General features: G+C 45.8%; 1 protein-coding gene across 1 annotated transcript in view; it reads left to right on the top strand.

The window, feature by feature from the left end:
• Positions 1-27,540, top strand: part of LOC135536210 (TBC1 domain family member 30-like) — a 163,659-nt gene that overhangs the window by 5,790 nt on the left and 130,329 nt on the right. Inside the window, 2 exon segments of the mRNA XM_064962583.1 lie at positions 23,656-23,717; positions 23,829-23,894. Coding sequence (XP_064818655.1) covers positions 23,656-23,717; positions 23,829-23,894 — 128 coding nt within the window.

Here is a 27,540-nt window from a genome sequence, read left to right as displayed (position 1 = left end):
TTGACTGTGTAGTGTCATGCTCCTATTGACTGTGTAGTGTCATGCTTCTATTGACTGTGTAGTGTCATGCTTCTATTGACTGTGTAGTGTCATGCTCCTATTGACTGTAGTGTCATGCTCCTATTGACTGTGTAGTGTCATGCTCCTATTGACTGTGTAGTGTCATGCTTCTATTGACTGTGTAGTGTCATGCTTCTATTGACTGTGTAGTGTCATGCTTCTATTCCCTGTGTAGTGTCATGCTCCTATTGACTGTGTAGTGTCATGCTCCTATTGACTGTAGTGTCATGCTCCTATTGACTGTGTAGTGTCATGCTCCTATTGACTGTGTAGTGTCATGCTTCTATTGACTGTGTAGTGTCATGCTTCTATTGACTGTGTAGTGTCATGCTTCTATTGACTGTAGTGTCATGCTTCTATTGACTGTGTAGTGTCATGCTTCTATTGACTGTAGTGTCATGCTTCTATTGACTGTGTAGTGTCGTGCTCCTATTGACTGTGTAGTGTCATGCTTCTATTGACTGTGTAGTGTCATGCTTCTATTGACTGTGTAGTGTCGTGCTCCTATTGACTGTGTAGTGTCGTGCTCCTATTGACTGTGTAGTGTCATGCTTCTATTGACTGTGTAGTATCATGCTTCTATTCCCTGTGTAGTGTCATGCTTCCTGTTCCCTGTGTAGTGTCATGCTTCTATTGACTGTGTAGTGTCATGCTCCTATTGACTGTAGTGTCATGCTCCTATTGACTGTGTAGTGTCGTGCTCCTATTGACTGTGTAGTGTCATGCTTCCTGTTCCCTGTGTAGTGTCATGCTTCTATTGACTGTGTAGTGTCATGCTTCTATTGACTGTGTAGTGTCATGCTCCTATTGACTGTAGTGTCATGCTCCTATTGACTGTGTAGTGTCATGCTCCTATTGACTGTGTAGTGTCATGCTTCTATTGACTGTGTAGTGTCATGCTTCTATTGACTGTGTAGTGTCATGCTTCTATTCCCTGTGTAGTGTCATGCTCCTATTGACTGTGTAGTGTCATGCTCCTATTGACTGTAGTGTCATGCTCCTATTGACTGTGTAGTGTCATGCTCCTATTGACTGTGTAGTGTCATGCTTCTATTGACTGTGTAGTGTCATGCTTCTATTGACTGTGTAGTGTCATGCTTCTATTGACTGTAGTGTCATGCTTCTATTGACTGTGTAGTGTCATGCTTCTATTGACTGTAGTGTCATGCTTCTATTGACTGTGTAGTGTCGTGCTCCTATTGACTGTGTAGTGTCATGCTTCTATTGACTGTGTAGTGTCATGCTTCTATTGACTGTGTAGTGTCGTGCTCCTATTGACTGTGTAGTGTCGTGCTCCTATTGACTGTGTAGTGTCATGCTTCTATTGACTGTGTAGTATCATGCTTCTATTCCCTGTGTAGTGTCATGCTTCCTGTTCCCTGTGTAGTGTCATGCTTCTATTGACTGTGTAGTGTCATGCTCCTATTGACTGTAGTGTCATGCTCCTATTGACTGTGTAGTGTCGTGCTCCTATTGACTGTGTAGTGTCATGCTTCCTGTTCCCTGTGTAGTGTCATGCTTCTATTGACTGTGTAGTGTCATGCTCCTATTGACTGTAGTGTCATGCTCCTATTGACTGTAGTGTCATGCTCCTATTGACTGTAGTGTCATGCTCCTATTGACTGTGTAGTGTCGTGCTCCTATTGACTGTGTAGTGTCATGCTCCTATTGACTGTGTAGTGTCATGCTTCTATTGACTGTGTAGTGTCATGCTTCTATTGACTGTGTAGTGTCATGCTTCTATTGACTGTAGTGTCATGCTTCTATTGACTGTGTAGTGTCATGCTTCTATTGACTGTAGTGTCATGCTTCTATTGACTGTGTAGTGTCGTGCTCCTATTGACTGTGTAGTGTCATGCTTCTATTGACTGTGTAGTGTCATGCTTCTATTGACTGTGTAGTGTCGTGCTCCTATTGACTGTGTAGTGTCATGCTTCTATTGACTGTGTAGTGTCATGCTTCTATTGACTGTGTAGTATCATGCTTCTATTCCCTGTGTAGTGTCATGCTTCTATTGACTGTAGTGTCGTGCTCCTATTGACTGTGTAGTGTCATGCTTCTATTGACTGTGTAGTGTCATGCTTCTATTGACTGTGTAGTGTCATGCTCCTATTCCCTGTGTAGTGTCATGCTTCTATTGACTGTAGTGTCATGCTTCTATTGACTGTGTAGTGTCATGCTTCTATTGACTGTGTAGTGTCATGCTTCTATTGACTGTGTAGTGTCATGCTTCTATTGACTGTGTAGTGTCATGCTTCTATTGACTGTGTAGTGTCATGCTTCTATTGACTGTAGTGTCATGCTTCTATTGACTGTGTAGTGTCATGCTCCTATTGACTGTGTAGTGTCATGCTCCTATTGACTGTGTAGTGTCATGCTTCTATTGACTGTGTAGTGTCATGCTCCCTGTTCCCTGTGTAGTGTCGTGCTCCTATTGACTGTGTAGTGTCATGCTTCTATTGACTGTGTAGTGTCATGCTTCTATTGACTGTGTAGTGTCATGCTTCTATTGACTGTGTAGTGTCATGCTTCTATTGACTGTAGTGTCAAGCTTCTATTGACTGTGTAGTGTCATGCTTCTATTCCCTGTGTAGTGTCATGCTCCTATTGACTGTGTAGTGTCATGCTTCTATTGACTGTGTAGTGTCATGCTCCCTGTTCCCTGTGTAGTGTCGTGCTCCTATTGACTGTGTAGTGTCATGCTTCTATTGACTGTGTAGTGTCATGCTTCTATTGACTGTGTAGTGTCATGCTTCTATTGACTGTGTAGTGTCATGCTCCCTGTTCCCTGTGTAGTGTCATGCTTCTATTGACTGTGTAGTGTCATGCTTCTATTGACTGTGTAGTGTCATGCTTCTATTGACTGTGTAGTGTCATGCTTCTATTGACTGTGTAGTGTCATGCTCCCTGTTCCCTGTGTAGTGTCATGCTCCTATTGACTGTGTAGTGTCATGCTCCTATTGACTGTGTAGTGTCGTGCTCCTATTGACTGTGTAGTGTCGTGCTCCTATTGACTGTGTAGTGTCGTGCTCCTATTGACTGTGTAGTGTCATGCTTCTATTGACTGTGTAGTGTCATGCTTCTATTGACTGTGTAGTGTCATGCTTCTATTGACTGTAGTGTCATGCTTCTATTGACTGTGTAGTGTCATGCTCCTATTGACTGTGTAGTGTCATGCTCCCTGTTCCCTGTGTAGTGTCGTGCTCCTATTGACTGTGTAGTATCATGCTTCTATTCCCTGTGTAGTGTCATGCTTCTATTGACTGTAGTGTCGTGCTCCTATTGACTGTGTAGTGTCGTGCTCCTATTGACTGTGTAGTGTCATGCTTCTATTGACTGTGTAGTGTCATGCTTCTATTGACTGTGTAGTGTCATGCTCCTATTCCCTGTGTAGTGTCATGCTCCTATTCCCTGTGTAGTGTCATGCTTCTATTGACTGTAGTGTCATGCTTCTATTGACTGTGTAGTGTCATGCTTCTATTGACTGTGTAGTGTCATGCTTCTATTGACTGTGTAGTGTCATGCTTCTATTGACTGTGTAGTGTCATGCTTCTATTGACTGTGTAGTGTCATGCTTCTATTGACTGTAGTGTCATGCTTCTATTGACTGTGTAGTGTCATGCTCCTATTGACTGTGTAGTGTCATGCTCCTATTGACTGTGTAGTGTCATGCTTCTATTGACTGTGTAGTGTCATGCTCCCTGTTCCCTGTGTAGTGTCGTGCTCCTATTGACTGTGTAGTGTCATGCTTCTATTGACTGTGTAGTGTCATGCTTCTATTGACTGTGTAGTGTCATGCTTCTATTGACTGTGTAGTGTCATGCTTCTATTGACTGTAGTGTCAAGCTTCTATTGACTGTGTAGTGTCATGCTTCTATTCCCTGTGTAGTGTCATGCTCCTATTGACTGTGTAGTGTCATGCTTCTATTGACTGTGTAGTGTCATGCTCCCTGTTCCCTGTGTAGTGTCGTGCTCCTATTGACTGTGTAGTGTCATGCTTCTATTGACTGTGTAGTGTCATGCTTCTATTGACTGTGTAGTGTCATGCTTCTATTGACTGTGTAGTGTCATGCTCCCTGTTCCCTGTGTAGTGTCATGCTTCTATTGACTGTGTAGTGTCATGCTTCTATTGACTGTGTAGTGTCATGCTTCTATTGACTGTGTAGTGTCATGCTCCCTGTTCCCTGTGTAGTGTCATGCTCCTATTGACTGTGTAGTGTCATGCTCCTATTGACTGTGTAGTGTCGTGCTCCTATTGACTGTGTAGTGTCATGCTTCTATTGACTGTGTAGTGTCATGCTTCTATTGACTGTGTAGTGTCATGCTTCTATTGACTGTGTAGTGTCATGCTTCTATTGACTGTAGTGTCATGCTTCTATTGACTGTGTAGTGTCATGCTCCTATTGACTGTGTAGTGTCATGCTCCCTGTTCCCTGTGTAGTGTCGTGCTCCTATTGACTGTGTAGTGTCATGCTTCTATTGACTGTGTAGTGTCATGCTCCTATTGACTGTGTAGTGTCATGCTCCCTGTTCCCTGTGTAGTGTCGTGCTCCTATTGACTGTGTAGTGTCATGCTTCTATTGACTGTGTAGTGTCATGCTTCTATTGACTGTGTAGTGTCATGCTTCTATTGACTGTGTAGTGTCATGCTTCTATTCCCTGTGTAGTGTCATGCTCCTATTGACTGTGTAGTGTCATGCTTCTATTGACTGTGTAGTGTCATGCTCCCTGTTCCCTGTGTAGTGTCGTGCTCCTATTGACTGTGTAGTGTCATGCTTCTATTGACTGTGTAGTGTCATGCTTCTATTGACTGTGTAGTGTCATGCTTCTATTGACTGTGTAGTGTCATGCTTCTATTGACTGTGTAGTGTCATGCTCCCTGTTCCCTGTGTAGTGTCATGCTCCTATTGACTGTGTAGTGTCATGCTCCTATTGACTGTGTAGTGTCATGCTTCTATTGACTGTGTAGTGTCATGCTCCTATTGACTGTGTAGTGTCATGCTTCTATTGACTGTGTAGTGTCATGCTTCTATTGACTGTGTAGTGTCGTGCTCCTATTGACTGTGTAGTGTCATGCTTCTATTGACTGTGTAGTGTCATGCTTCTATTGACTGTGTAGTGTCATGCTTCTATTGACTGTGTAGTGTCATGCTTCTATTGACTGTAGTGTCATGCTTCTATTGACTGTGTAGTGTCATGCTTCTATTGACTGTGTAGTGTCATGCTTCTATTGACTGTGTAGTGTCATGCTTCTATTGACTGTGTAGTGTCATGCTCCTATTCCCTGTGTAGTGTCGTGCTCCTATTGACTGTGTAGTGTCATGCTTCTATTGACTGTGTAGTGTCATGCTCCTATTCCCTGTGTAGTGTCATGCTTCTATTGACTGTAGTGTCGTGCTTCTATTGACTGTGTAGTGTCATGCTTCTATTGACTGTGTAGTGTCATGCTTCTATTGACTGTGTAGTGTCATGCTTCTATTGACTGTGTAGTGTCATGCTCCCTGTTCCCTGTGTAGTGTCGTGCTTCTATTGACTGTGTAGTGTCATGCTTCTATTGACTGTGTAGTGTCATGCTTCTATTGACTGTGTAGTGTCATGCTCCTATTGACTGTGTAGTGTCATGCTCCTATTGACTGTAGTGTCGTGCTCCCTGTTCCCTGTGTAGTGTCATGCTTCTATTGACTGTGTAGTGTCATGCTTCTATTGACTGTGTAGTGTCGTGCTTCTATTGACTGTGTAGTGTCGTGCTCCCTGTTCCCTGTGTAGTGTCATGCTTCTATTGACTGTGTAGTGTCATGCTTCTATTGACTGTGTAGTGTCGTGCTTCTATTGACTGTGTAGTGTCATGCTCCTATTCCCTGTGTAGTGTCATGCTTCTATTGACTGTGTAGTGTCATGCTTCTATTGACTGTGTAGTGTCATGCTTCTATTGACTGTGTAGTGTCATGCTTCTATTGACTGTGTAGTGTCATGCTTCTATTGACTGTAGTGTCATGCTCCTATTGACTGTGTAGTGTCATGCTCCTATTGACTGTGTAGTGTCATGCTTCCTGTTCCCTGTGTAGTGTCATGCTTCTATTGACTGTGTAGTGTCATGCTCCTATTGACTGTAGTGTCATGCTCCTATTGACTGTAGTGTCATGCTCCTCTTGACTGTGTAGTGTCATGCTCCTATTGACTGTAGTGTCATGCTTCTATTGACTGTGTAGTGTCGTGCTCCTATTGACTGTGTAGTGTCGTGCTTCTATTGACTGTGTAGTGTCATGCTCCTATTGACTGTAGTGTCGTGCTCCTATTGACTGTGTAGTGTCATGCTTCTATTGACTGTGTAGTGTCATGCTCCTATTGACTGTGTAGTGTCATGCTTCTATTGACTGTGTAGTGTCATGCTTCTATTGACTGTGTAGTGTCATGCTCCTATTGACTGTAGTGTCATGCTCCTATTGACTGTGTAGTGTCATGCTCCTATTGACTGTGTAGTGTCATGCTTCTATTGACTGTGTAGTGTCATGCTTCTATTGACTGTGTAGTGTCATGCTTCTATTCCCTGTGTAGTGTCATGCTCCTATTGACTGTGTAGTGTCATGCTCCTATTGACTGTAGTGTCATGCTCCTATTGACTGTAGTGTCATGCTCCTATTGACTGTGTAGTGTCATGCTCCTATTGACTGTGTAGTGTCATGCTTCTATTGACTGTGTAGTGTCATGCTTCTATTGACTGTGTAGTGTCATGCTTCTATTGACTGTGTAGTGTCATGCTTCTATTGACTGTAGTGTCATGCTCCTATTGACTGTAGTGTCATGCTCCTATTGACTGTGTAGTGTCATGCTCCTATTGACTGTAGTGTCATGCTTCTATTGACTGTGTAGTGTCGTGCTCCTATTGACTGTGTAGTGTCGTGCTTCTATTGACTGTGTAGTGTCATGCTCCTATTGACTGTAGTGTCGTGCTCCTATTGACTGTGTAGTGTCGTGCTTCTATTGACTGTGTAGTGTCATGCTCCTATTGACTGTGTAGTGTCATGCTTCTATTGACTGTGTAGTGTCATGCTTCTATTGACTGTGTAGTGTCATGCTCCTATTGACTGTAGTGTCATGCTCCTATTGACTGTGTAGTGTCATGCTCCTATTGACTGTGTAGTGTCATGCTTCTATTGACTGTGTAGTGTCATGCTTCTATTGACTGTGTAGTGTCATGCTTCTATTCCCTGTGTAGTGTCATGCTCCTATTGACTGTGTAGTGTCATGCTCCTATTGACTGTAGTGTCATGCTCCTATTGACTGTAGTGTCATGCTCCTATTGACTGTGTAGTGTCATGCTCCTATTGACTGTGTAGTGTCATGCTTCTATTGACTGTGTAGTGTCATGCTTCTATTGACTGTGTAGTGTCATGCTTCTATTGACTGTGTAGTGTCATGCTTCTATTGACTGTGTAGTGTCATGCTCCTATTGACTGTAGTGTCATGCTCCTATTGACTGTGTAGTGTCATGCTCCTATTGACTGTGTAGTGTCATGCTTCTATTGACTGTGTAGTGTCATGCTTCTATTGACTGTGTAGTGTCATGCTTCTATTGACTGTGTAGTGTCATGCTTCTATTGACTGTAGTGTCATGCTTCTATTGACTGTGTAGTGTCATGCTTCTATTGACTGTAGTGTCATGCTTCTATTGACTGTGTAGTGTCGTGCTCCTATTGACTGTGTAGTGTCATGCTTCTATTGACTGTGTAGTGTCATGCTTCTATTGACTGTGTAGTGTCATGCTTCTATTGACTGTGTAGTGTCGTGCTCCTATTGACTGTGTAGTGTCATGCTTCTATTGACTGTGTAGTATCATGCTTCTATTCCCTGTGTAGTGTCATGCTTCCTGTTCCCTGTGTAGTGTCATGCTTCTATTGACTGTGTAGTGTCATGCTCCTATTGACTGTAGTGTCATGCTCCTATTGACTGTGTAGTGTCGTGCTCCTATTGACTGTGTAGTGTCATGCTTCCTGTTCCCTGTGTAGTGTCATGCTTCTATTGACTGTGTAGTGTCATGCTCCTATTGACTGTAGTGTCATGCTCCTATTGACTGTAGTGTCATGCTCCTATTGACTGTAGTGTCATGCTCCTATTGACTGTGTAGTGTCATGCTTCTATTGACTGTGTAGTGTCGTGCTCCTATTGACTGTGTAGTGTCGTGCTTCTATTGACTGTGTAGTGTCATGCTCCTATTGACTGTAGTGTCGTGCTCCTATTGACTGTGTAGTGTCATGCTTCTATTGACTGTGTAGTGTCATGCTCCTATTGACTGTGTAGTGTCATGCTTCTATTGACTGTGTAGTGTCATGCTTCTATTGACTGTGTAGTGTCATGCTCCTATTGACTGTGTAGTGTCATGCTCCTATTGACTGTGTAGTGTCATGCTCCTATTGACTGTGTAGTGTCATGCTCCTATTGACTGTGTAGTGTCATGCTTCTATTGACTGTGTAGTGTCATGCTTCTATTGACTGTGTAGTGTCATGCTTCTATTCCCTGTGTAGTGTCATGCTCCTATTGACTGTGTAGTGTCATGCTCCTATTGACTGTAGTGTCATGCTCCTATTGACTGTGTAGTGTCATGCTCCTATTGACTGTGTAGTGTCATGCTTCTATTGACTGTGTAGTGTCATGCTTCTATTGACTGTGTAGTGTCATGCTTCTATTGACTGTAGTGTCATGCTTCTATTGACTGTGTAGTGTCATGCTTCTATTGACTGTAGTGTCATGCTTCTATTGACTGTGTAGTGTCGTGCTCCTATTGACTGTGTAGTGTCATGCTTCTATTGACTGTGTAGTGTCATGCTTCCATTGACTGTGTAGTGTCGTGCTCCTATTGACTGTGTAGTGTCATGCTTCTATTGACTGTGTAGTGTCATGCTTCTATTGACTGTGTAGTATCATGCTTCTATTCCCTGTGTAGTGTCATGCTTCTATTGACTGTAGTGTCGTGCTCCTATTGACTGTGTAGTGTCATGCTTCTATTGACTGTGTAGTGTCATGCTTCTATTGACTGTGTAGTGTCATGCTCCTATTCCCTGTGTAGTGTCATGCTTCTATTGACTGTAGTGTCATGCTTCTATTGACTGTGTAGTGTCATGCTTCTATTGACTGTGTAGTGTCATGCTTCTATTGACTGTGTAGTGTCATGCTTCTATTGACTGTGTAGTGTCATGCTTCTATTGACTGTAGTGTCATGCTTCTATTGACTGTGTAGTGTCATGCTCCTATTGACTGTGTAGTGTCATGCTTCTATTGACTGTGTAGTGTCATGCTTCTATTGACTGTGTAGTGTCATGCTTCTATTGACTGTGTAGTGTCATGCTCCCTGTTCCCTGTGTAGTGTCGTGCTCCTATTGACTGTGTAGTGTCATGCTTCTATTGACTGTGTAGTGTCATGCTTCTATTGACTGTGTAGTGTCATGCTTCTATTGACTGTGTAGTGTCATGCTTCTATTGACTGTAGTGTCAAGCTTCTATTGACTGTGTAGTGTCATGCTTCTATTCCCTGTGTAGTGTCATGCTCCTATTGACTGTGTAGTGTCATGCTTCTATTGACTGTGTAGTGTCATGCTCCCTGTTCCCTGTGTAGTGTCGTGCTCCTATTGACTGTGTAGTGTCATGCTTCTATTGACTGTGTAGTGTCATGCTTCTATTGACTGTGTAGTGTCATGCTTCTATTGACTGTGTAGTGTCATGCTCCCTGTTCCCTGTGTAGTGTCATGCTTCTATTGACTGTGTAGTGTCATGCTTCTATTGACTGTGTAGTGTCATGCTTCTATTGACTGTGTAGTGTCATGCTCCCTGTTCCCTGTGTAGTGTCATGCTTCTATTGACTGTGTAGTGTCATGCTTCTATTGACTGTGTAGTGTCATGCTTCTATTGACTGTGTAGTGTCATGCTCCCTGTTCCCTGTGTAGTGTCATGCTCCTATTGACTGTGTAGTGTCATGCTCCTATTGACTGTGTAGTGTCGTGCTCCTATTGACTGTGTAGTGTCATGCTTCTATTGACTGTGTAGTGTCATGCTTCTATTGACTGTGTAGTGTCATGCTTCTATTGACTGTGTAGTGTCATGCTTCTATTGACTGTAGTGTCATGCTTCTATTGACTGTGTAGTGTCATGCTCCTATTGACTGTGTAGTGTCATGCTCCCTGTTCCCTGTGTAGTGTCGTGCTCCTATTGACTGTGTAGTGTCATGCTTCTATTGACTGTGTAGTGTCATGCTCCTATTGACTGTGTAGTGTCATGCTCCCTGTTCCCTGTGTAGTGTCGTGCTCCTATTGACTGTGTAGTGTCATGCTTCTATTGACTGTGTAGTGTCATGCTTCTATTGACTGTAGTGTCAAGCTTCTATTGACTGTGTAGTGTCATGCTTCTATTCCCTGTGTAGTGTCATGCTCCTATTGACTGTGTAGTGTCATGCTTCTATTGACTGTGTAGTGTCATGCTCCCTGTTCCCTGTGTAGTGTCGTGCTCCTATTGACTGTGTAGTGTCATGCTTCTATTGACTGTGTAGTGTCATGCTTCTATTGACTGTGTAGTGTCATGCTTCTATTGACTGTGTAGTGTCATGCTTCTATTGACTGTGTAGTGTCATGCTCCCTGTTCCCTGTGTAGTGTCATGCTTCTATTGACTGTGTAGTGTCATGCTTCTATTGACTGTGTAGTGTCATGCTTCTATTGACTGTGTAGTGTCATGCTCCCTGTTCCCTGTGTAGTGTCATGCTTCTATTGACTGTGTAGTGTCATGCTTCTATTGACTGTGTAGTGTCATGCTTCTATTGACTGTGTAGTGTCATGCTCCTGTTCCCTGTGTAGTGTCATGCTCCTATTGACTGTGTAGTGTCATGCTCCTATTGACTGTGTAGTGTCGTGCTCCTATTGACTGTGTAGTGTCATGCTTCTATTGACTGGGTAGTGTCATGCTTCTATTGACTGTGTAGTGTCATGCTTCTATTGACTGTGTAGTGTCATGCTTCTATTGACTGTAGTGTCATGCTTCTATTGACTGTGTAGTGTCATGCTCCTATTGACTGTGTAGTGTCATGCTCCCTGTTCCCTGTGTAGTGTCGTGCTCCTATTGACTGTGTAGTGTCATGCTTCTATTGACTGTGTAGTGTCATGCTCCTATTGACTGTGTAGTGTCATGCTCCCTGTTCCCTGTGTAGTGTCGTGCTCCTATTGACTGTGTAGTGTCATGCTTCTATTGACTGTGTAGTGTCATGCTTCTATTGACTGTGTAGTGTCATGCTTCTATTGACTGTGTAGTGTCATGCTTCTATTGACTGTGTAGTGTCATGCTTCTATTGACTGTGTAGTGTCATGCTTCTATTGACTGTAGTGTCAAGCTTCTATTGACTGTGTAGTGTCATGCTTCTATTCCCTGTGTAGTGTCATGCTCCTATTGACTGTGTAGTGTCATGCTTCTATTGACTGTGTAGTGTCATGCTCCCTGTTCCCTGTGTAGTGTCGTGCTCCTATTGACTGTGTAGTGTCATGCTTCTATTGACTGTGTAGTGTCATGCTTCTATTGACTGTGTAGTGTCATGCTTCTATTGACTGTGTAGTGTCATGCTTCTATTGACTGTGTAGTGTCATGCTCCCTGTTCCCTGTGTAGTGTCATGCTCCTATTGACTGTGTAGTGTCATGCTCCTATTGACTGTGTAGTGTCATGCTCCTATTGACTGTGTAGTGTCATGCTTCTATTGACTGTGTAGTGTCATGCTTCTATTGACTGTGTAGTGTCATGCTTCTATTGACTGTAGTGTCGTGCTTCTATTGACTGTGTAGTGTCATGCTTCTATTGACTGTGTAGTGTCATGCTTCTATTGACTGTGTAGTGTCATGCTTCTATTGACTGTGTAGTGTCATGCTTCTATTGACTGTGTAGTGTCATGCTTCTATTGACTGTAGTGTCAAGCTTCTATTGACTGTGTAGTGTCATGCTTCTATTCCCTGTGTAGTGTCATGCTCCTATTGACTGTGTAGTGTCATGCTTCTATTGACTGTGTAGTGTCATGCTCCCTGTTCCCTGTGTAGTGTCGTGCTCCTATTGACTGTGTAGTGTCATGCTTCTATTGACTGTGTAGTGTCATGCTTCTATTGACTGTGTAGTGTCATGCTTCTATTGACTGTGTAGTGTCATGCTCCCTGTTCCCTGTGTAGTGTCATGCTCCTATTGACTGTGTAGTGTCATGCTCCTATTGACTGTGTAGTGTCATGCTCCTATTGACTGTGTAGTGTCATGCTTCTATTGACTGTGTAGTGTCATGCTTCTATTGACTGTGTAGTGTCATGCTTCTATTGACTGTAGTGTCATGCTTCTATTGACTGTGTAGTGTCATGCTTCTATTGACTGTGTAGTGTCATGCTTCTATTGACTGTGTAGTGTCATGCTTCTATTGACTGTGTAGTGTCATGCTCCTATTCCCTGTGTAGTGTCGTGCTCCTATTGACCGTGTAGTGTCATGCTTCTATTGACTGTGTAGTGTCATGCTCCTATTCCCTGTGTAGTGTCGTGCTCCTATTGACTGTGTAGTGTCATGCTTCTATTGACTGTGTAGTGTCATGCTCCTATTCCCTGTGTAGTGTCATGCTTCTATTGACTGTGTAGTGTCATGCTTCTATTGACTGTAGTGTCGTGCTTCTATTGACTGTGTAGTGTCATGCTTCTATTGACTGTGTAGTGTCATGCTTCTATTGACTGTGTAGTGTCATGCTTCTATTGACTGTGTAGTGTCATGCTCCCTGTTCCCTGTGTAGTGTCGTGCTTCTATTGACTGTGTAGTGTCATGCTTCTATTGACTGTGTAGTGTCGTGCTCCTATTGACTGTGTAGTGTCATGCTTCTATTGACTGTGTAGTGTCATGCTCCTATTGACTGTGTAGTGTCATGCTTCTATTGACTGTGTAGTGTCGTGCTCCTATTGACTGTAGTGTCATGCTTCTATTGACTGTGTAGTGTCATGCTTCTATTGACTGTGTAGTGTCGTGCTCCTATTGACTGTAGTGTCGTGCTCCCTATTCCCTGTGTAGTGTCGTGCTCCTATTGACTGTAGTGTCGTGCTCCTATTGACTGTAGTGTCGTGCTCCTATTGACTGTAGTGTCGTGCTCCTATTGACTGTAGTGTCGTGCTCCTATTGACTGTAGTGTCGTGCTCCTATTGACTGTAGTGTCGTGCTCCTATTGACTGTAGTGTCGTGCTCCCTGTTCCCTGTGTAGTGTCGTGCTCCCTGTTCCCTGTGTAGTGTCGTGCTCCCTGTTCCCTGTGTAGTGTCGTGCTCCCTGTTCCCTGTGTAGTGTCGTGCTCCCTGTTCCCTGTGTAGTGTCGTGCTCCCTGTTCCCTGTGTAGTGTCGTGCTCCCTGTTCCCTGTGTAGTGTCGTGTTCCCTGTGTAGTGTCGTGCTCCCTGTTCCCTGTGTAGTGTCGTGTTCCCTGTTCCCTGTGTAGTGTCCTATTCCCTGTGTAGTATCATGCTCCTATTTACTGTGTAGTGTCGTGCTCCTATTTACTGTGTAGTGTCGTGCTCCCTGTTCCCTGTGTAGTATCGTGCTCCTATTTACTGTGTAGTGTCGTGCTCCCTGTTCCCTGTGTAGTATCATGCTCCCTATTTACTGTGTAGTGTCGTGCTCCTATTCCCTGTGTAGTATCGTGCTCCTATTTACTGTGTAGTGTCGTGCTCCCTGTTCCCTGTGTAGTGTCGTGCTCCTATTCCCTGTGTAGTATCGTGCTCCTATTCCCTGTGTAGTGTCGTGCTCCCTGTTCCCTGTGTAGTGTCGTGCTCCTATTCCCTGTGTAGTGTCGTGCTCCTATTCCCTGTGTAGTATCGTGCTCCTATTCCCTGTGTAGTGTCGTGCTCCCTGTTCCCTGTGTAGTGTCGTGCTCCCTGTTCCCTGTGTAGTGTCGTGCTCCCTGTTCCCTGTGTAGTGTCGTGCTCCCTGTTCCCTGTGTAGTGTCGTGCTCCTATTCCCTGTGTAGTGTCGTGCTCCTATTGACTGTAGTGTCGTGCTCCCTGTTCCCTGTGTAGTGTCGTGCTCCCTATTCCCTGTGTAGTGTCGTGCTCCTATTGACTGTGTAGTGTCGTGCTCCTATTCCCTGTGTAGTGTCGTGTTCCCTGTTCCCTGTGTAGTGTCGTGTTCCCTGTGTAGTGTCGTGCTCCCTATTCCCTGTGTAGTATCATGCTCCTATTCCCTGTGTAGTATCATGCTCCTATTCCCTGTGTAGTGTCGTGCTCCCTATTCCCTGTGTAGTGTCGTGCTCCCTATTCCCTGTGTAGTGTCGTGCTCCTATTCCCTGTGTAGTGTCGTGCTCCTATTCCCTGTGTAGTGTCGTGCTCCCTGTTCCCTGTGTAGTGTCGTGCTCCTATTCCCTGTGTAGTGTCGTGCTCCTATTCCCTGTGTAGTGTCGTGCTCCCTATTCCCTGTGTAGTGTCATGCTCCTATTGACTGTGTAGTGTCATGCTCCTATTGACTGTGTAGTATCATGCTCCTATTGACTGTGTAGTGTCGTGCTCCTATTCCCTGTGTAGTGTCGTGCTCCTATTGACTGTGTAGCGTCGTGCTCCCTGTTCCCTGTGTAGTGTCGTGCTCCCTGTTCCCTGTGTAGTGTCGTGCTCCTATTCCCTGTGTAGTGTCGTGCTCCTATTCCCTGTGTAGTGTCGTGCTCCTACTGACTGTGTCGTGTCGTGCTCCTATTCGCTATATTACCCTGACCACAACCTCCAGACGTTGTGCCCGGGGCCTCCAGACGTTGTGCCCGGGGCCTCCAGGCGGTGTGCCCGGGGCCTCCAGGCGGTGTGCCCGGGGCCTCCAGGCGGTGTGCCCGGGGCCTCCAGGCGGTGTGCCCGGGGCCTCCACTTTTTCCACATTTTATTGTTATAGCCTGAATTTAAAATGGATTCAATTTAGGTTGTTTTTTTGCTGCGTACCGGTGTTCCCTATATTTATATATTTATAGTTATATATTTATAGTTATATATTTATATATTTTTGGGGGGCAATGAGCACATTTTATGTCTTGTGAGCGGAATCTCGAACATTGAGAATGTTCAGTGTTAGACAGTAGCCAATAGGCTGTACCCTTACAGTTTCAGTAGCCAATAGGCTGAACCCTTACAGTTGTAGACAGTAGCCAATAGGCTGTACTCTTACAGTTGTAGACGGTAGCCAATAGGCTGTACCCTTACAGTTGTAGACAGTAGCCAATAGGCTGTACTCTTACAGTTGTAGACGGTAGCCAATAGGCTGTACTCTTACAGTTGTAGACGGTAGCCAATAGGCTGTACCCTTACAGTTTCAGTAGCCAATAGGCTGAACCCTTACAGTTGTAGACAGTAGCCAATAGGCTGTACTCTTACAGTTGTAGACAGTAGCCAATAGGCTGTGCCCTTACAGTTGTAGACAGTAGCCAATAGGCTGTACTCTTACAGTTGTAGACAGTAGCCAACAGGCTGTACTCTTACAGTTGTAGACAGTAGCCAATAGGCTGTACTCTTACAGTTGTAGACAGTAGCCAATAGGCTGTGCCCTTACAGTTTTAGACTGTAGCCAATAGGCTGTGCCCTTAGTTGTAGACGGTAGCCAATAGGCTGTGCCCTTAGTTTTAGACAGTAGCCAATAGGCTGTGCCCTTAGTTGTAGATGGTAGCCAATAGGCTGTGCCCTTAGTTTTAGACGGTAGCCAATAGGCTGTGCCCTTAGTTTTAGACAGTAGCCAATAGGCTGTGCCCTTAGTTTTAGACAGTAGCCAATAGGCTGTGCCCTTAGTTTTAGACAGTAGCCAATAGGCTGTGCCCTTAGTTTTAGACAGTAGCCAATGGGCTGTTGTGGCTATTTGAGCATAATGTAGTCCTACCAACAAAACCAATGGAACAAATTCCATAACATGCATGAGACTTTTAAAATCGTTTTTACATTTTGATGGGCTTGACATTAATGATAGATTTTACTTGATCTCTAACGCCATGGGTCTGTACATTGTATTGTGTTGTATGATGCGAGAAACCACGTTACAAAATTAAATGTATTGTTATTACCATGCAGTAAAGTAGACGACATTGTGGGCTACACTTCCGCCTATTGGCTTATTTGCATATTCAAGCCTGTCTCAAAACACTGCCCCTTTAAGACGTAAGCTTGTTTACGTCGACTGTCTTTTCAGACTGCTTGAAATGTAGCCGACACGTGTTGTGCTTTGGAAGCAGTAACTCCCCATTGCTGATACTTATCTATACTTGGGCTAATAACTCGCTAACTAGCAAAGAATATCGACGATAGTGCACTGGTCTGAATAGCGCATTCACTCGCTGGTGATGGGAAGACCGCTGGTGGACAACCCCCACCAATAGAGTTGCGCTCTGCCTACAACAACATCACAGATTCAATCTAGCGAAGTTACATTTGTTTTGTTTCATTGAAAAGGGCATGATTTTATTATGTTGATTTGATCACAGAAAAAAATGGTTGATCTGCAAACTAATGGAGTGAATTTCCGTCTCTTGCGTCTCTGCGTGTAGCATTGCGTTAAACCAGCAGTCCAGGAGGAATTGTTGCCTACAACAAACAATACGCCATAATGTCAACGGGATTATGCTTTTTGAAATTTTTACAAATTACTAAATGAAAAGCTTAAAAGTCTTGTCATAAGTATTCGATCCCTTTGTTATGTCAAGACTAAATAAGTTCAGGAGTAAACATTTGCTTAACAAGTCACATAATAAGTTGCATGGACAATAATAGGGTTTAACATGTTTTTTTTAATGACTTCCTGATCTCTGCTTTCCACCAGACACTGGGAGATAAATTCACCTTTCAGCAGAACAATAACTAAAACACAAGGCCAAATCTACACTGGAGATGCTTACCAAGAAGACAGTGAATGTTCCTGAGGGGCCTAGTTACCGTTTTGACTTAACTCTGCTAGAAGATCTATAGCAAGACTTGGAAATGGCTGTCTAACAATGATCAACAACCAACTTGAGTTTGAACATAAAAAACAAGTTTTCAAATGTTTTATAATCCAGCTGTAGAGCTGAGATTTACCCATAACGACCCACAGCTGTAGAGCTGAGATTTACCCATAACGACCCACAGCTGTAGAGCTGAGATTTACCCATAACGACCCACAGCTGTAGAGCTGAGATTTACCCATAATGACCCACAGCTGTAGAGCTGAGATTTACCCATAACGACCCACAGCTGTAGAGCTGAGATTTACCCATAACGACCCACAGCTGTAGAGCTGAGATTTACCCATAACGGCCCACAGCTGTAGAGCTGAGATTTACCCATAACGGCCCACAGCTGTAGGAAGCTCTTCGAGATTTACCCACAGCTGTAGGAAGCTCTTCGAGATTTACCCATAACGACCCACAGCTGTAGAGCTGAGATTTACCCATAACGACCCACAGCTGTAGAGCTGAGATTTCCCATAACGACCCACAGCTGTAGAGCTGAGATTGACCCATAACGGCCCACAGCTGTAGAGCTGAGATTTACCCATAACGACCCACAGCTGTAGAGCTGAGATTTCCCCATAATGACCCACAGCTGTAATCGCTGTCAAAGGTGATTATGTATTGACTCGGGGGTGTGTATACTTATGTATTCAGATTTGTTTTCATTTTCCAAAAACGTGCTAACATTTCTAAAAACATGTTTTCACCTTGTCATCATGGGGTTTTGTGGGTAAATGGGGGGGATTAATGCTGTAACACAACAAAATGTGGATTAAGTCAAGGGGTATGAATATGTTCTGCTGTCTGTTCTCTGCCCCCACACACCCAGTTGACCCCCCCCTTCAGTTGGTGATGTCATTATCTTCAGGGTGGATGGATGTCCCCCCCCCCCATTCAGTTGGTGATGTCATTGTCTTCAGGGGGGATGGATGTTTGCCCCCCCCCTTCAGTTGGTGATGTCATTGTCTTCAGGTTGGATGGATGTTTGCCCCCCCCCCTCAGTTGGTGATGTCATTATCTTCAGGGTGGATGGATGTTTGCCCCCCCTCAGTTGGTGATGTCATTGTCTTCAGGGTGGATGGATGTTTGCCCCCCCTCAGTTGGTGATGTCATTATCTTCAGGGTGGATGGATGTTTGCCCCCCCTCAGTTGGTGATGTCATTGTCTTCAGGTTGGATGGATGTTTGCCCCCCCCCCTCAGTTGGTGATGTCATTGTCTTCAGGGTGGATGGATGTTTGCCCCCCCTCAGTTGGTGATGTCATTGTCTTCAGGTTGGATGGATGTTTGCCCCCCCCCTCAGTTGGTGATGTCATTGTCTTCAGGGTGGATGGATGTTTGCCCCCCTTCAGTTGGTGATGTCATTGTCTTCAGGGTGGATGGATGTTTGCCCCCCTTCAGTTGGTGATGTCATTGTCTTCAGGGTGGATGGATGTTTGCCCCCCCTCAGTTGGTGATGTCATTGTCTTCAGGTTGGATGGATGTTTGCCCCCCCCACCTCCCTCAGTTGGTGATGTCATTGTCTTCAGGGTGGATGGATGTTTGCCCCCCCCCTCAGTTGGTGATGTCATTGTCTTCAGGTTGGATGGATGTTTGCCCCCCCTCAGTTGGTGATGTCATTGTCTTCAGGTTGGATGGATGTCTGCCCCCCCCTCAGTTGGTGATGTCATTGTCTTCAGGTTGGATGGATGTTTGCCCCCCCCCCTCAGTTGGTGATGTCATTGTCTTCAGGTTGGATGGATGTTTGCCCCCCCCCCCCTCAGTTGGTGATGTCATTGTCTTCAGGTTGGATGGATGTCTGCCCCCCCCTCAGTTGGTGATGTCATTGTCTTCAGGTTGGATGGATGTTTGCCCCCCCTCAGTTGGTGATGTCATTGTCTTCAGGGTGGATGGATGTTTGCCCCCTTCAGTTGGTGATGTCATTGTCTTCAGGGTGGATGGATGTTTGCCCCCCTCAGTTGGTGATGTCATTGTCTTCAGGTTGGATGGATGTTTGCCCCCCCCCCTCCCTCAGTTGGTGATGTCATTGTCTTCAGGGTGGATGGATGTTTGCCCCCCCTCAGTTGGTGATGTCATTGTCTTCAGGGTGGATGGATGTTTGCCCCCCCTCAGTTGGTGATGTCATTGTCTTCAGGTTGGATGGATGTTTGCCCCCCCTCCCTCAGTTGGTGATGTCATTGTCTTCAGGGTGGATGGATGTTTGCCCCCCCCTTCAGTTGGTGATGTCATTGTCTTCAGGGTGGATGGATGTTTGCCCCCCCTCAGTTGGTGATGTCATTGTCTTCAGGGTGGATGGATGTTTGCCCCCTCAGTTGGTGATGTCATTATCTTCAGGGTGGATGGATGTTTGCCCCCCTCAGTTGGTGATGTCATTGTCTTCAGGGTGGATGGATGTTTGCCCCCCCTCAGTTGGTGATGTCATTGTCTTCAGGTTGGATGGATGTTTGCCCCCCCCTCCCTCAGTTGGTGATGTCATTGTCTTCAGGGTGGATGGATGTTTGCCCCCCCCCCCCCCTCCCTCAGTTGGTGATGTCATTGTCTTCAGGTTGGATGGATGTTTGCCCCCCCCCCTCCCTCAGTTGGTGATGTCATTGTCTTCAGGGTGGATGGATGTTTGCCCCCCCTCAGTTGGTGATGTCATTGTCTTCAGGGTGGATGGATGTTTGCCCCCCCTTCAGTTGGTGATGTCATTGTCTTCAGGGTGGATGGATGTTTGCCCCCCCTCAGTTGGTGATGTCATTGTCTTCAGGGTGGATGGATGTTTGCCCCCCCTCAGTTGGTGATGTCATTATCTTCAGGGTGGATGGATGTTTGCCCCCCCTCAGTTGGTGATGTCATTGTCTTCAGGGTGGATGGATGTTTGCCCCCTCAGTTGGTGATGTCATTGTCTTCAGGTTGGATGGATGTTTGCCCCCCCTCCCTCAGTTGGTGATGTCATTGTCTTCAGGGTGGATGGATGTTTGCCCCCCCTCAGTTGGTGATGTCATTATCTTCAGGGTGGATGGATGTTTGCCCCCCTCCCTCAGTTGGTGATGTCATTGTCTTCAGGGTGGATGGATGTTTGCCCCCCTTCAGTTGGTGATGTCATTGTCTTCAGGTTGGATGGATGTCTGCCCCCCCTCAGTTGGTGATGTCATTGTCTTCAGGTTGGATGGATGTTTGCCCCCCCTCCCTCAGTTGGTGATGTCATTTGCTTCAGGGTGGATGGATGTTTGCCCCCCTCAGTTGGTGATGTCATTGTCTTCAGGGTGGATGGATGTTTGCCCCCCCCCCTCAGTTGGTGATGTCATTGTCTTCAGGTTGGATGGATGTTTGCCCCCCCCCCTCCTCAGTTGGTGATGTCATTTGCTTCAGGGTGGATGGATGTTTGCCCCCCCTCAGTTGGTGATGTCATTGTCTTCAGGTTGGATGGATGTCTGCCCCCCCCTTCAGTTGGTGATGTCATTGTCTTCAGGGGTGGATGGATGTCCCCCCTTCAGTTGGTGATGTCATTGTCTTCAGGGGTGGATGGATGTTGGCTGTGCAGGTTTGCTCTTATTAACCAGGAAGTGGTATGGGTGTTTCCCCCAGAGAGCTGAGTAGACGAGCATGTTCCACGTCTCAGCACCATATTATAACCTACATACACCATTCCTCAATATCCTGCCCAGTGCCCACCCAGACGGGGATCTAAGTCTGCTTGGATAGGTTGTTTTCACACAGTACTTTCCAGCAGGGCTCCATGATCTACAGTAGATGTGGAGCTGTAGACAGGCAAGTGCAGGATCTGTACATCTGCTTACTCCATTCTTACAGCTCACTTTTCTTAATGTCTTTCTCTGTTTGATCAACATGCAGCATGGCACCTACCATGGAGGTATAGTATGTAGGAACAGGGATCAACATGGCACCTACCATGGAGGTATAGTATGTAGGAACAGGGATCAACATGGCACCTACCATGGAGGTATAGTATGTAGGAACAGGGATCAACATGGCACCTACCATGGAGGTATAGTATGTAGGAACAGGGATCAACATGGCACCTACCATGGAGGTATAGTATGTAGGAACAGGGATCAACATGGCACCTACCATGGAGGTATAGTATGTAGGAACAGGGATCAACATGGCACCTACCATGGAGGTATAGTATGTAGGAACAGGGATCAACATGGCACCTACCATGGAGGTATAGTATGTAGGAACAGGGATCAGCATGGCACCTACCATGGAGGTATAGTATGTAGGAACAGGGATCAACATGGCACCTACCATGGAGGTATAGTATGTAGGAACAGGGATCAACACGGCACCTACCATGGAGGTATAGTATGTAGGAACAGGGATCAACACGGCACCTACCATGGAGGTATAGTATGTAGGAACAGGGATCAACATGGCACCTACCATGGAGGTATAGTATGTAGGAACAGTGTGTAAAGTGGGACTTGTCTTCTCACAGGACCAGCAGCATGTTACAGTACCTCTACCTGAAGTCATCTGGCTGAGACATGCCTTGTTATCTAGTGATGTAGCAGCGATGACTGTCTCTCCATTCACAATGGCTCTCTTTTTGGGGTTGTTGCTCTCCCGAGCTTCCCCTCTCCACCCCTCCCTTCACATTACTTCATCACGGCTTTCTTCTCCTCCCGCCACCATACCGCATCCTTCCCTCCCTCCCTCCCTGTGACGCTGGGTAGGAGTGTATACCCGGGCAGCAGCTCCTGAGACAGCTGCAGAGCCGCATCTCCTCCGTATGGTTAGAGGGAGATCTGATCATCGATTAAGACAGATCTATATATTCTAGCAACTCTTGAATCAATGTTTTAAAGGCATAATTGCGCGCGATTTCCTCCTGGATGGATCGGACATCAAGGCCATTTCCTGTGTGCGCGAGACTGTTGACAGTTCTTGGGTTGGACCGGAGACGGAAAGATCAATGTGATTGATCAACCTCCCTGCTCCCTGGAAGACATCGGGCTGTCGTGGAGCAGCTGGGTAACGGGATTCGCGTGGGACGGAGGGAATAACGGACATTTTTAGATTGAAGCAGCGCACAAAGGGGAATAAACATCAATGTAGTCTACCAACAATAACTTTTAGGCTACACGGTGCGTGTTTCGGTTTGATTGGGAAATGAAGCAGGCCCGGTTTAACGCGGGGAGGAGGGCTCGGTCTGGGCCGTGTGTGTTGCGGCAGGGTTCGAGCGGTGTCGGTAACATCATCAGTAACGTCCTGAAGAAAAGGAACGGAATCTCCCGGAGAGCGCCCCGTCTGCTCTGCACGCTCGAGCCAGGTGACGGAACGGAGCCCGTTCAGCTCTAGCCTGATTGATACTCTGTTCGTTTTTGTCTCAGGGGAGGGAACGCTGTGGTCTTGTCTGTACAGAATAACATGTCACTGCTAGTTGTGGTGGCGTCATGGGGGTTGTTCATTCATTGTGGTTCTGAAATCATGGCGATAGTTTACAAGGTTTTTCCTTCATGTGATTCCCTATCAACCGTGTGTTAGGGCTGATATGACTGATATAACTAAAGCCCTGTAGTTGAATTCCTTCATGTCGTATTGGATGCTGCTGTCCGATGTAGCCTAGCCCATAGGTCTAGTCATATCTATCTCTAGGAGGAGGGTGTCAGGGTCGCTGTAATGTAAACACAGTGTCGGGGCGACTCTGGTGGCCAGCTATAGAAGACCTGACCAGATCTCAACATGGAGGAGACAGACAGCGCTCAGAGAGACCCAGGTTGGAGCTATACTCTAAACTGTATAAAAGGTTAGTGTAGGTGGGGAGAGTTAGAGAGACCGGTGTGAGCTGGTAGCATGAAGCCGTGCGGGGCAAATGGCGGCTGTGTGGTCGCTGGCTGGCCGCCAGACAGGTTGGGGCTGGAGGAACGGGTTCAGTCTGAATCATTCTCGTTTGTTTCATTTAAGGATGCTCTGATCTGGGTTATAGTTTCGTTACTTCCGTTGTGTGAGTTTCAGAGCGTCAGGTTGTTGTCGTTAGGACTTGTTGTAGTGTAACTCGAGAGCGAAACCGGAAAGGATTCAGCACCACAGTGGCGGACAGCAACATCTAATAAAACACAACCTGGGGTGAATTCGTCATGGAAACGTTTACCGTTTAAGAACCAAACGGAGACAAACAGAGCAAAACGATAGTTTTTATTGGACAAATCCGGGTAGATGCCACCCTGTTTTAGTTATGTTTGCTCCCGTTTTAAGAAACGTTTTGCAACAGAATTAGCTTAATGAATAGCCCCAGAGAGCCTAGCACCTCACAGCTGTTCGGTGGTGCTGAAAACAGATTAAGAGTAAATCATTGGAAGAACGCAAAGTCATTGTCACTAATATATTTCCACATCGCCATGTTTGAGTACTATGATAAATGTGATTTGTTTAGCCCAGGTGCACACGGATAGCAGTGACGTCATTACATGTGATTTGTTGAGCCCAGGTGCACACGGATAGCAGTGACGTCATTAGTAATGGACGCGCTTATTTTCCTCCCCGCATGTCACTGTACTGAGACTGATGATATCATGTACCTGATTAGTCAGTAGGCCTCGTTAGAGAGCTTGTGTGTGGTGACTGACCGGTCTGCTACTGTGGAGTTCTTTAGTCTGTACATTGTTCTCTGTAGGAGTGGACACCAGGTTAAAGTTCACCATCGAACCTTCTCTGGGCAAGAACGGCTTCCAACAGGTCAGTATGGTCGTGTCCCATCACATCTTTAGCCCCGTTTCAGGTGTGTGTGTATCATATTTATGTGGATCTGATCTGTGTGAATCTGATCTGTGTGTTCTCTCTCCCCAGTGGTATGATGCTCTGAAGGCTGTGGTCAGACTTCCTACAGGCATCCCTAAAGAGTGGAGGAAGAGGGTACGTCATTGTAGTGCTACTGATATAACCGATGTGATGGTTCTTCCCATCTCTCTAGTGCTGTTTATTCTGACTGTCCAGCCAGGGGTCCCAGTTGATTGGTGTTTATTCTGACTGGCCAGCCAGCGGTCCCAGTTGATTGGTGTTTATTCTGACTGGCCAGCCAGCGGTCCCAGTTGATTGGTGTTTATTCTGACTGGCCAGCCAGCGGTCCCAGTTGATTGGTGTTTATTCTGACTGGCCAGCCAGCGGTCCCAGTTGATTGGTGTTTATTCTGACTGGCCAGCCAGGGGTCCCAGTTGATTGGTGTTTATTCTGACTGGCCAGCCAGCGGTCCCAGTTGATTGGTGTTTATTCTGACTGGCCAGCCAGCGGTCCCAGTTGATTGGTGTTTATTCTGACTGGCCAGCCAGCGGTCCCAGTTGATTGGTGTTTATTCTGACTGGCCAGCCAGCGGTCCCAGTTGATTGGTGTTTATTCTGACTGGCCAGCCAGCGGTCCCAGTTGATTGGTGTTTATTCTGACTGGCCAGCCAGGGGTCCCAGTTGATTGGTGTTTATTCTGACTGGCCAGCCAGGGGTCCCAGTTGATTGGTGTTTATAATGACTGTAGACAGAATGAAACACATCAGATGTGCAGGACAAGCAGTATTTTGATGGCTGTCGGTTTGTCTGTTACCATGGAAATACCTGTGCATTAGCTAGGTGGTAATGCAGCCATTACAACTCGAGCATGCTAGCTAACTCTCCTGTAGATCACTGTGAGGGCCCACTGGGACAGGCTGAATTTCTTCAGCTTCCTGTGGTTGAAGAGTCGCCGTCGTGCCGCCTTCGCTACGGTGTCAGTGTGGTTTGACCATTTCAGCTCCTCTGAGATGGGTACGCAGAGGAACTTGAGGTTTTTTGACAGTCTTCACGGATGCCGAATGATGAGGACGGGGACATGCCCAGCCTGGGTCCTCCTGAAGTCAACAATCAGCTTCTTTGCTGATGTTCAGGGAGAGGTTGTTGACCTGACACCACACCGTCAGACTGCCTACCTCCTCTCTGTAGGCCGTCTGGTCAACCAGTTTAGTTAATTATCGCTTACCCATTTATTACGTTGATCAACGCTGAGAAGGCTTCTTGACCTGAGTTCTAATCGTGCCTACCTCTGAACTAGTGGAATCATGAATGGTTCATGCATGCTCATTATGTTCGACTGCTCCCTCTGAATCATGAATGATTCATGCGTGCTCATTATGTTCGACTGCTCCCTCTGAATCATGAATGATTAATGTGTGCTCATTATGTTCGACTGCTCCCTCTGAATCATGAATAATATGTGCTCGTTATGTTCCCCTGGATTTGCCTTGTTAGCAGGTCAATCATTCACCACTCTGTCCGACAGGAAACGCCGCCCACGACATACAGTAGGCAGAGAGGTGAAAAGAAATAGCTTAGCCCAGACTTAAAGTGTCAGACAGTGGGGATTTTTAAAAACTGCCCTTGACACTATCACATCTATTTTGTGAAGTGCACCAGTCCCTCCTGCAGCAAAGCACCCCCACAACATGATGCTGCCACCCCCGTGCTTCACAGTTAGGATGGTGTTCTTCGGCTTGCAAGCCTCATTATGACCAAACAGTTCTATTTTTGTCTCATCAGACCAGAGGACATTTCTTCAAAAAGTATGATCTTTGCCCCTATGTGCAGTTGCAAACCGTAGTCTGTTTTTTTTTATAGAGGTTTTGGAGCAGTGGCTTCTTTCTTGCTGAGCGGCCTTTCAGGTTATGTCGATATAGGACTTGTTTTACTGTGGATATAGATACTTTTGTACCCGTTTCCTCCAGCATCTTCAAGGTCCTTTGCTGTTGTTCTGGGATTGATTTGCACTTTTCGCACCAAAGTACATTAATCTCTAGGAGACCGAACGCGTCTCCTTCCTGAGCGGTATGATGGCTGCGTGGTCCCATGGTGTTTCTACTTACGTACTATTGTTTGTACAGATGAACTTGGTACCTTCAGGCATTTGGAAATTGCTCCCGAGGTTGAACCAGACTTGTGGAGGTCTACAATGTTTTTTCTGAGGTCTTGGCTGATTTCTTTTGATTTTCCCATGTCAAGCAAAGAGGCACTGAGTTTGAATGTAGGCCTTGAAATACATCCACAGGTACACCTCCAATTGACTCAAATGATGTCAATTAGCCTATCAGAAGCTTCTAAAGCCATGACATAATTTTCTGGAATGTTCCAAGCTGTTTAAAGGCACAGTCAACTTAGTGTATGCAAACTTCTGACCCACTGGAATTGCAATACAGTGTATTACAAGTGAAATTATCTGTCTGGAAACAATAGTTGGAAAAATTACTTATGTAATGCACAAACTAGATGTCCTAAACGACTTGCCAAAACTCAATGCCGCGACATGGCTGGCTTTTTTTGTAATCCGTGAAAGTTAGGAGCCTCTGCCACAAACGCCTCGTGTCCGACCCGCTCAATTGCTCCTCCACTTTGTCCTATACTTCTGCTTTGCCATCTTGATCAATCTGCGTATGTCATATTTGTTCTGTTTAACCAAACTAGTGTCCCTGGTCACCTTGCCCGAAGCACCATCTCTCTCCTTCAGAGACGGCCCCTGGCTTCTTCACCTGCGGGGTCGTCTTAGACCAGCCGAACAACTGATGAAACTGAGGAGTATTTCTGTCTGTAATAAAGACCCTTTGTGGGAACAGAGTAATTCTGATTGGCTGGGCCTGGCTCCCCTGTGGGTGGCCCTATGCCCACCCATTGCTGTGCGCCTGCCCAGTCATGTGAAATCCATAGATTAGGCCCTAATTTATTTATTTCAGTTGACTGATTTCCTTCTGTGAACTATAACTTGTTATGTTTTGTATTTTTATGTATATCTACTGTGTGTCTCCTCTGTCAGGGCTCTTTACTGTGAGTCTCCTCTGTCAGGGCTCTTTACTGTGAGTCTCCTCTGTCAGGGCTCTTTACTGTGTGTCTCCTCTGTCAGGGCTCTTTACTGTGAGTCTCCTCTGTCAGGACTCTTTACTGTGAGTCTCCTCTGTCAGGGCTCTTTACTGTGAGTCTCCTCTGTCAGGACTCTTTACGGTGTGTCTCCTTTGTCAGGGCTCTTTACTGTGTGTCTCCTTTGTCAGGACTCTTTACGGTGTGTCTCCTTTGTCAGGGCTCTTTACTGTGTGTCTCCTTTGTCAGGGCTCTTTACTGTGTGTCTCCTTTGTCAGGGCTCTTTACTGTGTGTCTCCTCTGTCAGGGCTCTTTACTGTGTGTCTCCTCTGTCAGGGCTCTTTACTGTGTGTCTCTGTCAGGACTCTTTACTGTGAGTCTCCTCTGTCAGGGCTCTTTACTGTGAGTCTCCTCTGTCAGGGCTCTTTACTGTGAGTCTCCTCTGTCAGGGCTCTTTACTGTGTGTCTCCTCTGTCAGGGCTCTTTACTGTGAGTCTCCTCTGTCAGGGCTCTTTACTGTGCGTCTCCTCTGTCAGGGCTCTTTACTGTGTGTCTCCTCTGTCAGGGCTCTTTACTGTGTGTCTCCTCTGTCAGGGCTCTTTACTGTGTGTCTCCTCTGTCAGGGCTCTTTACTGTGTGTCTCCTCTGTCAGGGCTCTTTACTGTGTGTCTCCTTTGTCAGGGCTCTTTACTGTG

Source organism: Oncorhynchus masou, unplaced genomic scaffold (genome assembly GCF_036934945.1).
Source record: "Oncorhynchus masou masou isolate Uvic2021 unplaced genomic scaffold, UVic_Omas_1.1 unplaced_scaffold_575, whole genome shotgun sequence".
NCBI classification, from domain to species: Eukaryota; Metazoa; Chordata; class Actinopteri; order Salmoniformes; family Salmonidae; genus Oncorhynchus; species Oncorhynchus masou.
This window is presented reverse-complemented; position numbering and strand designations above follow the sequence as displayed.